Source organism: Malaclemys terrapin, chromosome 4 (assembly GCF_027887155.1).
Source record: "Malaclemys terrapin pileata isolate rMalTer1 chromosome 4, rMalTer1.hap1, whole genome shotgun sequence".
In the NCBI taxonomy this organism is placed as follows: Eukaryota; Metazoa; Chordata; order Testudines; family Emydidae; genus Malaclemys; species Malaclemys terrapin.
Genome location: NC_071508.1, coordinates 59,082,354 through 59,098,116, shown reverse-complemented (window position 1 = coordinate 59,098,116; position 15,763 = coordinate 59,082,354). Strand labels below are relative to the sequence as shown.

Below are 15,763 nucleotides of genomic sequence, written 5' to 3'. Positions count from 1 at the left end.
AAGGTCATACTTAATCTCTAGTCTCTACCCAACCTTCTTATAAAACCATACAGATCAGCATGATTGGCTTTCAGTGTTCAAAAGTACAGGACAGGCACAGCAAGGCTTATGTCCATTAGTTTGAGGCTCAAATCTCATTTTCATGGATCCTATAGTTACCATAAACCTAGCAAAAAATAAATCAGATTTGTTTGGTAGAAGCCTGGGAGTTGCCCACTCAACTTTGCAGCCTAAATGGAATGGATCATCCATAGTCAAGTGTATTTGTTGGGATGCAAAATCTAGATGATCACCTAGGTTCCAGGTGATGATGGCTTGTAACTGCTACATGTTGCCTGAGGTGATATTAGCCAAATACTGAAGCACTTTGAGTTGTTTTAGTGCCTGAGTGTATGATTATGGAATTAAATCTTTTTCATAAAGAAAAAGCAGTCAGCCGCTTTTGCGCTTTTTACTTAGGTAATCACTGTTAAAGGATATACATGTATCCTAATGAAAGAATATAGCTAAATAGTAGTTCCAAAGAAGCACCAAGGCTACATGTAAACTTCTCAGTCTGCTTTATTATGTATTTGTAATAGTAGCATCTGGGGGCCCTATTTATGGATCAGGGCCCCCACGGTGGGAGGAGTGTTTCTATGCACGTATTTGCTATGCTACTTTAAGGGAGATTCAAAATTGATTGTGCTATATGACTGCAGTTTCTTCCATTAATTTAAATCACATACTTCATACCTGAGTAGCCTGAGGGATATTTCATACATTTATAAACACATTAGAATTGAAATATTGTAACAGAGGTTGGTTGGTTGGTTGCAAATTAAACATCTTCCCCTAATGGTAAAGGGAATTCTTATTGACCATCTAGTCAGTCTCTCTGGCAACCGCTTCTGTTGTCTTAAGGCTTGAATTTGCAAATCCATACTTGTACAAATACTTCTGTTGACTTAAATGGGACAATTCCTGTGAGCAGCAGGCTCCAGCCTCTACTCATCTAGATGCTGTGTATTCAGCTAAAACATGTCAGTTTGTGCAACAAACAGTGTATGAAGTTACGTTCTTGTCTTTTCCATTACAAGGATACTAAAGTAATTAACTAGCTTGCTGGCAAGGAAAAACAAGGTAAGGTGCATGGCACCAGGGCTAAAGGTCACAAGACAATGAAAGTAGTTACAATCAATTCTCTACTACAGCAATAGTACAGTAATCAGTACTGTCATAAATCTCTTTGATCTTTAACCTAATGAGCCTATGGTCCTAATAATGGGGGCTGGTGACATCACAAATGAGAGAGCTGTAATTATAACCTGATACACAATACACATATAAAGATAATTAACTTGTATTTCTAAAATTTCTGTATACACTGGATTCTGTTTATTAGCAACTTCTGTTCCCAGCAAAAAGTTGCCATTATCTGGAAGTTGCCAATAAACAGAAGACAGGTTTGTAGGCTGCAATCAGGGAAAGCAGCACTGGGTGGGACATGCATTCCCTGGCTGCAGCCCTGCCTGCAGGCACAGCGGTAGTAGGGCTGCAGCCCAGCTTTCCACAGGCAGCAGGTATGCTGGGGCCTCAGGGGCTGCCTGCACTGTAATTCCTCCTGCACTCTACAAGCTATGCCCAGCCTCAGCATGTCCCACAATTCCTTCTCTAGCTGTAGCCCCTCTGTGCCAGGGCAGAGCACAGCCTGGAGAGCACAGGGAGAGGTACTGTACAGCTCCCCAGCACCCCTGTTCCCTGTGGAAAGCCCCAGCAAGTGAGCTTTAGCTTCCTCCCAACTGCTGCTCTGTCCAAAGCCGCCCCCTCCCCCCCAGCCTGCAGTGCCAGGACTCCAGCAAGGCCTCCCCCTTTGTGTAGGTGGCAAGTCCCCAGCCAGGTCTGCCAAGTGCTTCCTTCCCTGGTTGCAGCCCCAGAAACCTGCCTGCAGCTGAGGCCTTTCTTCCCCAAAAAGTTCTCCATAGGCATCACACTATTGCCAATATACAAATCTCATTAACATTAAAGTCAATGGGATGGGACTGGTTCCTGGCAAAATGCTGCTAATAAGCAAAGTTGTTAATAACAACATTGCTATTAGGAGGAATCTACTGTATTTAGGAAACTTATGTGAAATAATATCTCTGGCTTGATAAAAATGCATTTGGGGATGTGAGAACTGGCACACTAAGTGATCCCCTGTAGGTGGCGCAAGACAATTTTCTTTGAAAGTTGACAAGTCTTCAGCAAGAAAGATCTTGTGTTTATTTTCAGAAAGGGCAGAAAACATTATCCCTAGACCCATATTTTCCAAACTTAAGGTCCAACTTTAAATAGCTGACCTAATTTTAAAAGTTTACCTACCACCTGCAGCTCTCAATGAAGTAAATAGGAAATGCAGGTGTTCAGCATCTCTGAAAATCAGACCACTTCTTTAGTAGCCTCTTTGTCAGTATTCATATTTGAATATTTGTTGGTCTGGCTGTATGTTTTATCATATTGAGAATGTTTAAGGTGACCAGTTTTGTAATAATCAGGAGGTCTCATTAGTAGCTTGTTCTGTTGTAAACTTTAGACAAAGTCACTGTACATAACAGAGTTTCTACATGAGAAAGCAAATGAATGGAATAGATAAAACTATTTACATAATGAGCTGACCCAAACCCAATGTGAAGGTGATATCCACTATTGCTTAACCTGTCTTTTGCTTACCTCCAGCAAAAACATGTAATCAGGGCCATGTCATGCTATTTTCTGGGTCATTCCCTTGAACTGATACGACATTTGCAGTCTTGCATGCAGCATACATTGTTTAGTTCATTCAATAAAGGGACTTCGTTAAAAAAAATTTAGAAGGGTACTAGAATATTTAGCATTCAGCATGTTTCCTATGGAAGTGCTTTTATTTCTAGAGATATTTAGCATAACAAGGTTTTTTACCATACTGTTTTTTAATTACCATTTTCACAGTGACTCTTGTTGATATAGGCTTTTTTGTTAAGTACCTAATGCTTATGACACACAGCATCATGGGAAAACTTATCAATATTCTTGTGTAGATCTCAGAATCCAGATTGACTCTAGCACACTAACACACCAATGCACATGGAAGAATCTGAATATCACATTACTCTAATATTATAAATATGTAAATCCAGTGGTAAAGAGGCAGAATCAGTCTTAGGACATAGCATATAGCTCTTGATGAAATACACTGTATTACCAGGCAGGACTAAATTAAAAATTCTTGGGGCCCTGGCCACAGAATATCTTGAATTCATCTCCTCTTCCCAATAGGATTAAAAGACATTTGAAGGATTAACAGAATAAGGGAACACCACATGCATGTATCAGACTTAGATGGTCCCTGCCCCAAGGAGCTTACAATCTTTTAGTTCTGTATTTATATGGCACCTAACACAATGGTGCCCTGATCAGTGACTGGGGCTCCTATGTGCTACAGACATACAAATAATTAATAATTGCTTTCCTTCCTGCAGCTACATCCATTCTGAATAATGGCCTACTTCCTTACTTTTTCCCTAGTAGCTGCTCTGGGAGATGGAAGCTAATGGTTGCTTGCAGCTCTATAATCTCTGATTAAATGTCAAGTGGTTTCACCAACAGCATTTTCCACAGCTTCCCACCTTCTCCTACAGAGAAGGCCCCAGGTAATCAGAAGCAAAATGAGCCTAAATTCTGCAGCAGTTTGATTTCAATATGGAGGTTTTTCATTAATTATGAAAATATCAGCACAGTAGTTTCATTGTTGATATTAAATTAAGTTCACACTATTTGTAGTTTTCAGTATGTCACATTTTTGTACTGACAATGTATAATTGCCCCAGAACAGTCTGTGGGAAAATTGGATCTGTACCTGTTGGGGTTTTGTCAGCCGTGGAGGTATGTTAAGCATTTTGAGATGGTGCAATAAGAACATCTGTTGGATGTATCATCTAAAATGATAAATGGTGTTGACACTCTTAGATTTGAGTTAATGCCCCGTTCAGCTTAATAGGAAGTTCACACCTCTGGGGGATATTGTTTTAGACTTTCTGCAGAATATAAGGCTTGTCTACACTTGAAGCACTGCAGCTGTACTGTTTCAGTGTAGACACTACTGATGCCGATAGGAAGGGTTCTCCTGTCAGTATAGGTAATCCACCTCCCCAAGAGGCAGTAGCTAGGTTGACGGAAGAATTCTTCCACTGACCTAACGCTGCCTACATTGGGGGTTATGTCAGCTTAACTACATTTCACACCCCTGCACAATGTAGCTGGGTTAATCTAACTTTTTTGTGTAGGCCAGGCCTTAAGAAAATCCTATGGCAGTTTACATCCTGCTCACATTTTCAAAGTTAGTTTTGGAACTAGGAGGGTTAGAAATAATGCCACTATATAAATCCATGGTACGCCCACACTTTGAATGCTACGTGCACTTCTGGTCACCCCATCTCAAAAATATATATATTAGAATTGAAAAAAGTACAGAGCAGGGCAACAAAAATGATAAGGGGGATGGAACAACTTCCATATGAGGAGAGATTAAAAAGACTGGGACTGTTTAGCTTAGAAAACAAATGACTAAGGGGGAGGGGGGAATATCATAGAGGTCTATAAAATTGTGAATACTCTGGAGAAAGTGAATAAGGAAGTGTTATTTACCCCTTTGCATAATACAAGAACCAGGGGTCACCCAATGAAATTAATAGGCAGCAGGTTTAACACAAACATTAGGAAGTACTTCTTCCCACAGCACACAGTTAACCTGTGTAACTTCTTGTCAGGGGATGTTGAGAAGGCCAAAACTACAACTGGTTTCAAAATATAATTAGATAAGTTCCTGGAGGATAGGGTCCATCAATGGCTATTAGTCAAGATGATCAGGGACCCAGCCCTATGCTGTTGGTGTCCCTAAACCTCTGACTACCAGAAGCTGGAACTAGAAAACAGGATAGATCACTCGATAAATTGCCATTTCATTTATTTCCCTCTGAAACATGTGGAATGGGCCACTGTCGGAAGACAGGATACTGGCCTAGATGAACCATTGGTCTGACCCAGTATGGCCATTCTTATGTTCTTATGAAATAATTTAATAAAATGAAAAGTTTAGATACTGGAACACAGCTCTGTCACAAGGAGAAGGGGGATTGCATGGCCATAGAATTCTTGCATACAAAGGGTTCTAGAGCATCTCTCCAGAGATTTTCAAGGCACAGGTGCACAGAGCCCACTGAAAAATCTAGCCCGTAAGTGAGATTAAGCAAACACCGATCTGAAGCCTAAGGTATTGTAAATTCATTTATAGTTTAAATAAAGAACAATGAAGGGAGAAATACATTAAAACATCCCATTTAAAATCAGAAATAGAAGTTTGAGACATAGTACTAAGCACGTACTTCCGCTTCTCCAATTTTTAGTAAACATGTAACTTTAGGCCCCCATGTGACAGATCATCCCAAATTTAGTCTAATTCTCTCTTGCTGCAGCTCTGAAACAAGCCACTCTAGAAGGATTTCTCCATGAGAAGAGGAGCTAGAGCAGGGATCTCAAACTCACATCACCACGAGGGCCACATGAGGACTAGTACATTGGCTTGAGGGCTGCATCACTAACACCTTTTCATATAAAGGTACAAATCCCACCTCCCACTGCCTCCGCCCCCACTCCACCCTTCCATGAGGTCCTGCCCTTGCCCCGCCTCTTCCCACCCCTTCCCCATCCCAACCCCTTCCCCAAATCCCTGCCCTTGCACCGCCTCTTCTCTGCCTCCTCCCCCCTCCCTCCTGGAAAGCGCTAAGCGCCGCCAAACAGCAGTGGCTGGAGGTAGGCAGAGGAGCGGGGACGCGGCGTGCTGGGGAGGGGGTGGCGGATGAGGGGAGGTTGGCACCAGCAGGAAATAACTCGGGGGGGGGGAGGGGCGTGGGAAGCTTGGCGAGCCACAGCAAATAATTCCGTGTGTTTGACCCCTGAACTAGAGGACTAAAGGAATGCTTATGCAGCTCTTGGAGGACAGATGTAATGTGCTTGCTGTAAGAGGTGCTGTTCAGTAGCCTTTATCTGTATGTACTGAACTGCTTGGAGGGCCTGCTTTTATCGCTCCAAATCTGTCCCCGCTCCACTCCAGTCCCAATATAGGTCACACTGTTCTAGACTAGGGCTGTCAAATGATTAAAAAAATTAATCGCGATTGATCGCGAAATTAAAAAAAATAGTCCCGATTAATCAGTTTTAATCGTACTGTTAACAATAGAATACCATTTATTTAAATATTTTTGGATGTTTTCTACATTTTCAAATCTATTGATTTCAATTACAGCACAGAATACAAAATGTACAGGGCTCACTTCATATTTTTTTTTTATTACAAATATTTGCGTGCGTGTGTGTGTGTTGGGGGAGTGCTGCCTCTTTAAGCAGAGCACTCAGGAACCTGAACACTTTTTCAGCCAGCAGCAGCTGCTGTTGGTAGCACTCACTCCTGAGCCAGCAGCAGATAGGCTCCCCCCTGTTCCCTGACCCCAGCTCAGCCGCCATCAGGTACATGGGCAGGGGAAGACCTGCACAACAGACAGGAGGCAGTCTCCCAGTCCAGAACAGCTTGGCTGGGGCAGCTCCATGGCGGTGGGGGGAGGCAGGAGCAGCAGTGGAGCAGGGCGGTGGGAGGAAGGGCATCCGTGCCCTGGAGGCATGCAGTGGCGCCCCCTTGAGCATGGTGTCCTGGCCAGTGGCCCCTCTTGCCCATCCCTAAGGCAGGCCCTGTCCAACAGGGAGGGGATGGGGCAGCCGGCGCGGGGCCGGGCTCCTCTCTCCCCACTGGAAGGTGTTTGACCAGGTCTCCCAAATCACCTGCAGTCTCTTGTTCCTGGCCACCTCCTGCTTGCTGCCGCAGCTGGTGCTTCCCTCCCTCCCTGCTCGGCTGCCGCCGAGTCCTGTCTTCAGAGGTATGCGATTAACTCTTGTTAAAAAAATAACGTGTTAATTTGTTTTGTGTTAATTGCATGCGTTAACTGCAATTAATTGACAGCCCTATTCTAGACTAATGCACTGTGCTCACAGTAGGAGGTCTAATTTTAGGGCTAAAGCTGATATGTATCATAGCAATGTAGGGGTCACTGAACAAACCAACCAACCTTCTTCATTTCTGACCAATCCTAAACTAAAATGCTTTGGTTTTCTCATGAAACAAACAAAAGCAGGCATTGGGTTAAACAAAACATTTCATTTTGATTTTGGGCATTTTTAAACACTTTTTGTTGTGTAAAAAAAGGAAATTTGGAAATGTTATTCCCAAAACCACAAATGGAGATTGTGCTCCCCACCCGCAACACCCTACAGCCCTGTGGTTAGAGCACTCACCTGGGATGTGGGAGATCTAGATTCAAGTCTCCACTTTGCCTAACTTGGAATAGAAATTTGAACTTGAGTCTCCCATATAGCAGGTAAATGCTCAAACCAATATGGGCATTCTGGGATGGGTCTCTCTTCATCTATCCTGTTGAAGCTGTTTCATTATGTATAAATACTCAAAAACTTAAGTATGCTAGGTTCTGCTACCCCAGACTTGGGCAGCCAAGGGATCAGATAGTCAGATTTATGAAACATGTGACAAAGAATTCAATTACTACTACTGATTCTAATTTTAAAAACTTTTATTCTCACCTTTTTGCCTCCTGGAGAAGACGTATCAGGGGGTGGTGTGCTGGTAATGTTCAATGGACTGGAACCACAGCTGGAAGGTGATGACCCTCTTATCCTTTCAAACCAATGTCATTAAAATTAGAAAGAGGCAATGCAAAATGATGCAATTAATGTACTATTCATCTAGAGAACAATGAATCATGTTGGTGGATACTTGAATGTTCACTGCCAGCAACAGACTAACAGTCAAGTGAATCTCCAAGTGCCTTTAACATCAGGTTTATCCTCTGTGATCACTCTTTTTCTGTTGGTATGGGGTTGGTAGTGCTAGTCTGTCCATTAATTAAACACTGCTGCCACTATTACCCTCAACAACGTAGACAGCTGAAACAATTACATGAATTTGGCATAGTCCAATTTGCTCAGATTATAAACTTCAGCTCTCCCCTATTCCAGTTTTTTGCACAGCCTCTGTAGGAAATATTTTTAAGCAGTACACAGTCAGATCCTCAGCTGATGTAAATTTGCATATTTATACAAGCTGAAGAAAGGTCTGGCCCACAACGTCCAAACAATAAAATTGCTGTATGGGAGACCCAAAAAAGAGCCAGACTTATACAGTTTCTACATGCTTTGAGATGTTAATAGGACAAACTTCTTCATTATATTTTCCTTCCTAATTTTTTTTTCAATAAGCTATCATGACAGGTACACTGGGCATTTGTTTTTATCCCTATGGTGTAGTGAGCATGCAGTAAGAGAGACATTTCAAAGTCACACTATTTTTACTTAGTTCAGGATTTCCCCAACCTGGTATACTAGCATTGAATGTTTTGCACATTAGCGGAAATGCTAGGGAGTTGTAGACTTGGTGGCTGTACAATTAGAGAAAATAGAGTGGGGTAGTTCCCATGTGATAATTTGTAAAAAGGATCCTCTTAGCATTAAAAATGCCAAACTTTTTTTTTAAAGTGGGAAGCTCATTTACCATGGCAGAGTTTCAGTGGGAAGATTGTGAACAGAAGGCAGTAGAGGAAAATAGAAACAGCTGGTGAAAGAGCACTGGAACTAAACCAGGGTTCTCTCCACTTGAAAGGAAAACAAGAGTGGTGGAGTGTATACAATCCAAAGTACTTTGTTTCTGTTAGTAAGATGAATAATAGTACAAAATGCTATTTAAAATGAGCTTCAATAGACTGTTTTACAGCTATTAAAAGTAGTGGAAACTTTTAAAGTCTTTGCTCAGCCTTGGATTTGGCTTTTTTAATTTAAAAAATGTGGTGGGGGAGGGTCACAAAAGCAACTATGTAAAAATGTTATTTTCCTATATAACATTTTGTGCATCACTGAAGTGATAAAAACATTTCACTAGTTTTTACTCCTCTTGTGCCTTCAGCATCAAAGCAGCTATGGAAAAAGGATCTGGAATTTGTCCTGGCTTGTGCATCATCAGGATTATGAACTAAAGCTGCAGAATCATTATTGGATGTGTGAGATTTTCTTGGTTTTTTCCACTGGAGGATTCATGCAGCAAGAAACCTCATATGCCAGAGAGCTCATTGTAGCAGGTCCTATGACAACTACCATCCCAGCTGCTAGAGAAGGGGAATTTAGCTGGGTACAGGGAACATGATAGGGGCCTCCTTTATGGCAGCTGGGGACCAGCCATATAAAACAGCCCCTTATTTAAGACTGTTGACAGTAGGGTAAATTAGAACAGCCTTCATGTTTGGGGCTTGACCGGTGGAAAGATGGCCCCTGAATGGGGGGTGTCTGCAAAGCCTTCTTTAATCTTTTCTGCACCCCGTCATCCCCATCCCGAGTCAGCAAGCTTTACTTTCAGATCCCAAGCTGAGTTTACAGGTCTGGCCATTCTAAAACACATTCAACTGACCAAATTTGGGCTGGAATCAGACATACACAAACATGCCACCCTCCCATGCCAATTTTAGAGTCCCTTCACATAACAAAACCACACTTCAAACTGGTCTTGGTCTAATTTTCACACTTCAGAAATGAATGTCAGAGAGTAAAATAATAGATTATTCCTGAAGTGCAAGACAGTGAACTATTGTCTCCTATGGAGGACTAATTAGTGGTCTAACGCCATACTGTTTCACTTTTAAATCGACTGCCACAAGACATCTGGTAGTCAACTGCATCCAGCCCACTGTGATTTGTGACCTCCAGGCCACTAACAAGCCATTGTATCCCAGTATGAAGTATGACATGGCTTGTGTGGCACCTGTGGCCACCTACTGGAAATATTTAGGACTGACATTCAAGCATAGTGGGAAATTTTAATGAACTAAACACATAGCAGGAATTTATTCTCCATTGTTACAAAAATGTTTATCCATTTTGCTAACTACTGGTATTGCCTGTATGAACAGAACTGACAAGGGCAGATACTATTATCTTAGAGAAGAAGGATGGTCCAGTGGTTAAGGCACTAGCCTCCTAGGAGATCTGGGGTCAACTTCCTCTGGCACATACTGCTTGTGTGACCTTAGTCAAATCACTTAGGGCTAGATTCACAGGGGGTTTTGATGTCTAATTGAACCTTAAGTACTTAATTTCAACATTTAGACACCATCAGTGTTCACAAAATTGAACTCCCTTTGGGGGTGGGGCTTAGGCTATACCCCACTCCTCAGCATTTCCTACTGGCTAGCTTAAGTGGCTCCCCACTCAGCATGCTGACTTCTAGGAATCCCAATTTTAGGCACCTAGCTCTCTCCATGCATTGTATTACTCCTGAGGGAATTCTGCACCAAAAAATTAAAAGTTCTGCGCACAATATTTTAAAATTCTGCATATTTTGTTTGACAAAATAACACAATATAATCATGCCAGTTTCAATTATTTTGGTAATTTATTTCAAATTACCTTTCAGCAAGTACGTCTGTAACAATACAGACAACAAAAATTCCCCCCCAGGAGTAGTGTGTTAAAGAAACTCCTGCGACAACCCAGTTCCTGTTTCTTTGTTAGATGTCTCAGTCTGGATGTGTCACACATGCCAGCTGGGCCCATCTTGGAGGAAAACTCTGCTCTTCCGATCTCAGACACCCGCATCCCCTTCTCCCCAGAGCCCAGCCATGGGGCACCCACTGGCCCAGACTCACACCCCTTACTTCCCCAGAATCCAGCTGCAGGATGCCCCCCAGCCCAGCTCTCCCTCCCCCGAGCAGTATCCTGTATTTGAGTCCTGAATGTAACTTACATCAATTGATAAATCACCTCTGCATTTGGTCCTAGTATTCCTTGTTCTGCTGCAGGTTATCTATTAATCTTTGCTTCTTGGTACCTATTCAACATTCTTTGGCATTTAGGGGCCATACAGTTTATGCTTGTGAAACTTAACTTTTTTCCCCAGACTATTTGCTTCATTGACCTCTCTCCAGAGCTAACCTCTTTCACTGTTAGCTGCTCTCTTTCTGCCTCTTCCAAGGTTATTAAAGTAAGTGATTACAGTGACTAATAATCAGATCTTTACAGTAATCATGCACACAGATTACTCTAAAAGACTAACCGTAAGAAGAAACAAACTGAAAAATGAGAGCAAATTATATTTCTCGATAATGTTGTAATTTCTGACTTGACCATGTCCGTATACCCTTAATACAGATAAAGTTTCACTGTAATGGAAAATACCCACTACACTGCAACTGCATAGTAATACTTGGTGCTTATGGAAATCAAAAAGATAGAGTATTTCTTACTTTCCCCTTTAAAAAAAATTATTATCTATTAAGTTAGAGCAGAACACCAGTTTCTCTCACCTATGAATCTCCATGATTTCCTCAGCAATCATTCTACCTATTTTACCTGCCCCAGCTCTTGTTCCACCTGGAATACCAGGAACTGTAGGATGGGTCCTTTTTGTGCCACCTAAAATATGGAACAATATTTGTAAGATCACACACATAATAAGGGAAAGAGATTATGCAAGGTTTTTAAAGGGGAGGGGAGGAGAGGAGGCCCCAGGGCTGCTCTAACTTATGCTGGGGGTTGGAACCAGAATACGATGGGTGTGAATTCTGGGCCTAGCTAAGCTGTGCCTCTTAGGAGATGCAGCTCAGACTCCGGACTTGTATATCTAATGACACATCTATAATATCCAATGGCTTGCTGAATGAGTGAGCCGGCCCAGCCCAGCTGGGTGCACCTTGCCCAGACTGTTAGTGCTAAATACTTAATATTAGCTGCTCATCTACTGTCTATACACATTTCAGTCAGGGGGAGAGAGGATTGACACACACTAAACACAGTACTATCATGTCAGCATGTTAGCAGAACACCACCGCCAACAGGGAATAATTTACAGTTACCTGCTAAACTTTTAAATCACGTCCATTAGGGTAACTGTAAATGTCTGACAAGGGAGTAAAAAGCAACAGGGGACCTGAACATTATGTTCTTGCTGTTTGTTATTCTGATACGGACTTGGCACTTGAATAGCACTTATGGGGAAGCCAGGAGGAGTTTACTCTATTCTAGGGCACAATGAAGCAAGTAGAGGAAGGACTGACATAAAATGAACTAAAATAATAAGGACGTGATAGAGTTTTGATTGTGTGCAATTGTTAATGGTCTTCTGTGTTAACAATTCATACTAGCAACCTCGCCAGGAACCCTTTGGGTTGAAGTCAATGGGAATTGGGGAAGCTCAGCACCTTGAAGAATCAGGTCCTTAAAGTCAGCCTTACAAATCACATCTCAACTCAGTAGAGGGCTGGGGGGAATACAGCGGGCCAAGAACTGTGGGGCCACTATCCTCCCTGTGCAGATGGAGGGGTTTTGCCCTGCTTGCAACCAGGGGACCACTCCTAGTCCTGCCTCTCCCTAAGCTCCAGAGCCACGCCAGTGGGAGTGGTATCCCCAACCCCGCTTCTACTTTTGGGCTCTTGGCATGGTGAGCTGCCTCAGGCCCTGCACGATGCCAGTGGTGCCGATGGTGGGATCTGGGCCCAGCCAGGGTGGTAAAAGCATTCTCCGCACTACTGATGGCAGGCATAAATTCTGAGCGGCACTGAGACCCCAATGCCACTCACCCAAATTTGGCCTGGCTGTCCTTCCATCATGATGGAGGGGTGGGTGGGCCAAACTTGAGTGGTGCTGCAAGCTTGTGTGCCAGGTCACAGCACGAATCACTGCTGGCCCAAACTTGAACTCATAAACCCATGCTAACGCCACCTCAACTTTTCCGTCTGAAATATTTTGCTGCATATTTTCTAATAGGATTTTTTTCTAATCTAAGAAAAATAAATTTGTATTACAGATTTTAAAATAATAAAGCCGCTTATATACCACCTTTCATCTTCAAAGATCCCAAACACCGCACACTAAATGTAGCCAGAACTACTGCAATGCAGCCACATCCTTGCCTACAGCTCAGCTCCTGTTCCTTTCCACACCACCTCACAGGTCATACATTCTTGGCTAATCCTCTCTTCTTAGTGGCCAGTGCCCCTAGTCCTGACTCATTTTTCAGTACTTTGGGGCAGATTTCTGCCGCTCTATTTAACACAAAACTGTTGTAAAGCCAGCTCAACTGGCTACTACAGGATTTCTCCAGAACAGAGGGATCCTCATGTGGCATACAGTCACAGTAGCAGCTCTTATGTCACCAAGCCTCCCAACCCTGCTGCCATGTGCCACTGAAATGACCAGGGTATCTCCCATGTATGGCTGATCCCTAGCTGCCCTCTGAGGCTGTTCGTAGGCAACAAGCATAAATTAGAGCAGCTTTCGTGTCTGGCACTGGAAAAGTGGTAGGACAGATCTAGAACTGGGGGGATCTTAAAGATAGGATTAGGGATGCTAAGGATTAAGCTGAGTTGCACCATGTGCTCCTGGGCCACAGCTCAGGATCAGAACAGGTGTCTTTTCCAAAAATAAAAAAGTGACCTACATGTGGAGCAGTCCTCATGCGGCAAACACCTTTCCTCTCCTCCAAATCTCTCCTTACAGCCTTCCACCACTGAGCCCTATGAGTGCATGCACTCACTCTGGCTCCTCAGTCACTATTTGTATGTTTCTATCTAAAATAGATTTAACCTCACTGGGGCAGAGCCCTTCTTGGAACTTATATATGTTAAGTACAGTGTACACCTATCATCTTCCAAGTGATTAATAATCTCGGGTGGATGACAGAAACAAACTGGAGCACACAGGGTTAATTCAGTAACCAAGGAAAGTCTATTAATGATTGCTGGCTAGCAAGCGCAAGCTTCTCACTATACTGTAGTTACCTTCTCCAGCCTGAAGTACACTGTCCATGCTGTGCGGAGAAGCTGCAAGCTGCGGAAAGGCTGCATCTCCACCATCAAGTACATTGGTGCTGAGGAAATCAACAGGAAGAAACTGTGATAAAATAGCTGTAAGTGCTAAATATACATAGCAAGTTATAAGGGGGAAGTTTCAACGTTTGCGATTTATAAGACAAATTTAGTCATCACCATGGAGGTAACCATAGTGAATGACACATACGGTAGGGCTATATAAATCAATAAGAGTTCTGTAGGACACATTAAGTAGCAACAGCTGCATAATATACTAAAAACAATCCTAAAGGAAAAACAAAAACCCTTATGGCTCCTCAAGCATGCATTATTGAGCCCAAATTGCTTTTCTCCTAACAGGAGCGAGCAGCTGATCCAGGATCTGATCAAACAATTCATTGTGCAGGGGCACACCCCTGCATCATCACAGAACTCCAGAGAAGAAAATGGAGGCTCCACGGGGGTAAACAATGCACCCGTGTACAATCAATGAAAAGATTAGGGGCCCAGTGTCTTACTCTGTACATTATTTATTGAGATTTATACAAACTGTAATAAAAGATCAGCTAATTTCTAGATTTCATTCCTTTTGTTGTAAGGCTAGCCATTATTAAGCTCATACGCTTTATGTAATATATGATGTGTACACATTTTTGGAGCAACTCCCATGATTTTACACTTGAAGCATGGCTACACTCCTGATGTTCAAGGGCATCTGCTAGAAGAAAATACTTACGAAACAACTGTATTCGTTGAGACTATGTATTCTACTTCTTTGGTCCAAGGGTTCATGAAACTGAACCAGCGACTCCTCAAGGTAATAAAAGAGCCATCTTTTATTTTAAACTTGTAACAATTAGTTGTAATTTTTTCTCTTGTCTGTAAAACTAAAAATAGGGAGACATAAGGAACAACCCTAGTTTTTCAGACCTGCACACTGAATACATGAAGAGTAAAGATTTGATGCAGATCCTCCCAGTTTCATTTGCCCTTTTTTTTTTTTTGGGTGCAGAGAACAGCACTATTTCTAATACTTTTTTTTATCTTTGTACCTGAAGTGCAAATTAGAAGACTCCATACTAATTTAACTTTAGCTTAGGATAGTTACATTGTTCAGTGTATATCAAACAAAGTCCTTTTCATGCAAGAAAAATCTAACGTTTGCCAACCTGAAAAAATCTTATCCCTTTGTTGTTATTTTTGTGTGAAATATCAGGAAGACTAATATATATTTGACTGTTTTGACTTGTTGAAACCAAAACCCTCATTCTTAACACTGAATTATAAATCATTTTACCTTGTCTGTGACATTCTGCAAGATGTCCTATATCATCTTGATGAAAATATTCGTAACATGAAGTGCCTAGAAGTTCCTGTGGTAAGTATGCCAGAATGGCTGTTGCCCTAAAAAACACAAAACCAAACAAAAAACCCCCAAACAATAATTTTTTAAAATAAAATGGTACATCAGTATTATTAACATGTACCCATGCCCCCTACTCAGTTATAAAACAATACCATAGAATATATTATTTTAACTTAGGGGAGAAACTGAAAGTTTCCATTATTTGTACCTTAATTTTGAAATAAGCTAAAAACAAAAAACATACAATACCAATAACTTTCTCTGAAATAGTTTATACTGATGGGTCATCTACAGATACAAAAGCACTTCCAATTACCAAGCCTTGGATGTAAATTGTAATTTGGAGTGTTTAGAATTGGCTAAAGCCTTCTGGTAGCAGGCCACAAGGTACTGAGGAAGCCTGAGGACACAAAATGCCATTTTAGCTAAAGATACAAGGTGGGTGAGGTAATATCTTTTATTGGACCAACTTTCTGTAGGTGAGGGA

At 42.0% G+C, this 15,763-nt stretch overlaps 1 protein-coding gene across 5 annotated transcripts in view; it reads right to left on the bottom strand.

Moving 5' to 3' along the window:
- Positions 1-15,763, bottom strand: part of BMAL1 (basic helix-loop-helix ARNT like 1) — a 99,131-nt gene that overhangs the window by 4,566 nt on the left and 78,802 nt on the right. For all 5 annotated transcript variants that reach the window (XM_054027679.1, XM_054027682.1, XM_054027683.1 and 2 more), the window contains 5 exons: positions 15,208-15,314; positions 14,647-14,797; positions 13,881-13,969; positions 11,409-11,517; positions 7,645-7,738 (listed from right to left, as the gene is read on the bottom strand). In XM_054027679.1, coding sequence (XP_053883654.1) covers positions 7,645-7,738; positions 11,409-11,517; positions 13,881-13,969; positions 14,647-14,797; positions 15,208-15,314 — 550 coding nt within the window. The remainder of the gene's footprint in view (positions 1-7,644; positions 7,739-11,408; positions 11,518-13,880; positions 13,970-14,646; positions 14,798-15,207; positions 15,315-15,763) is intronic.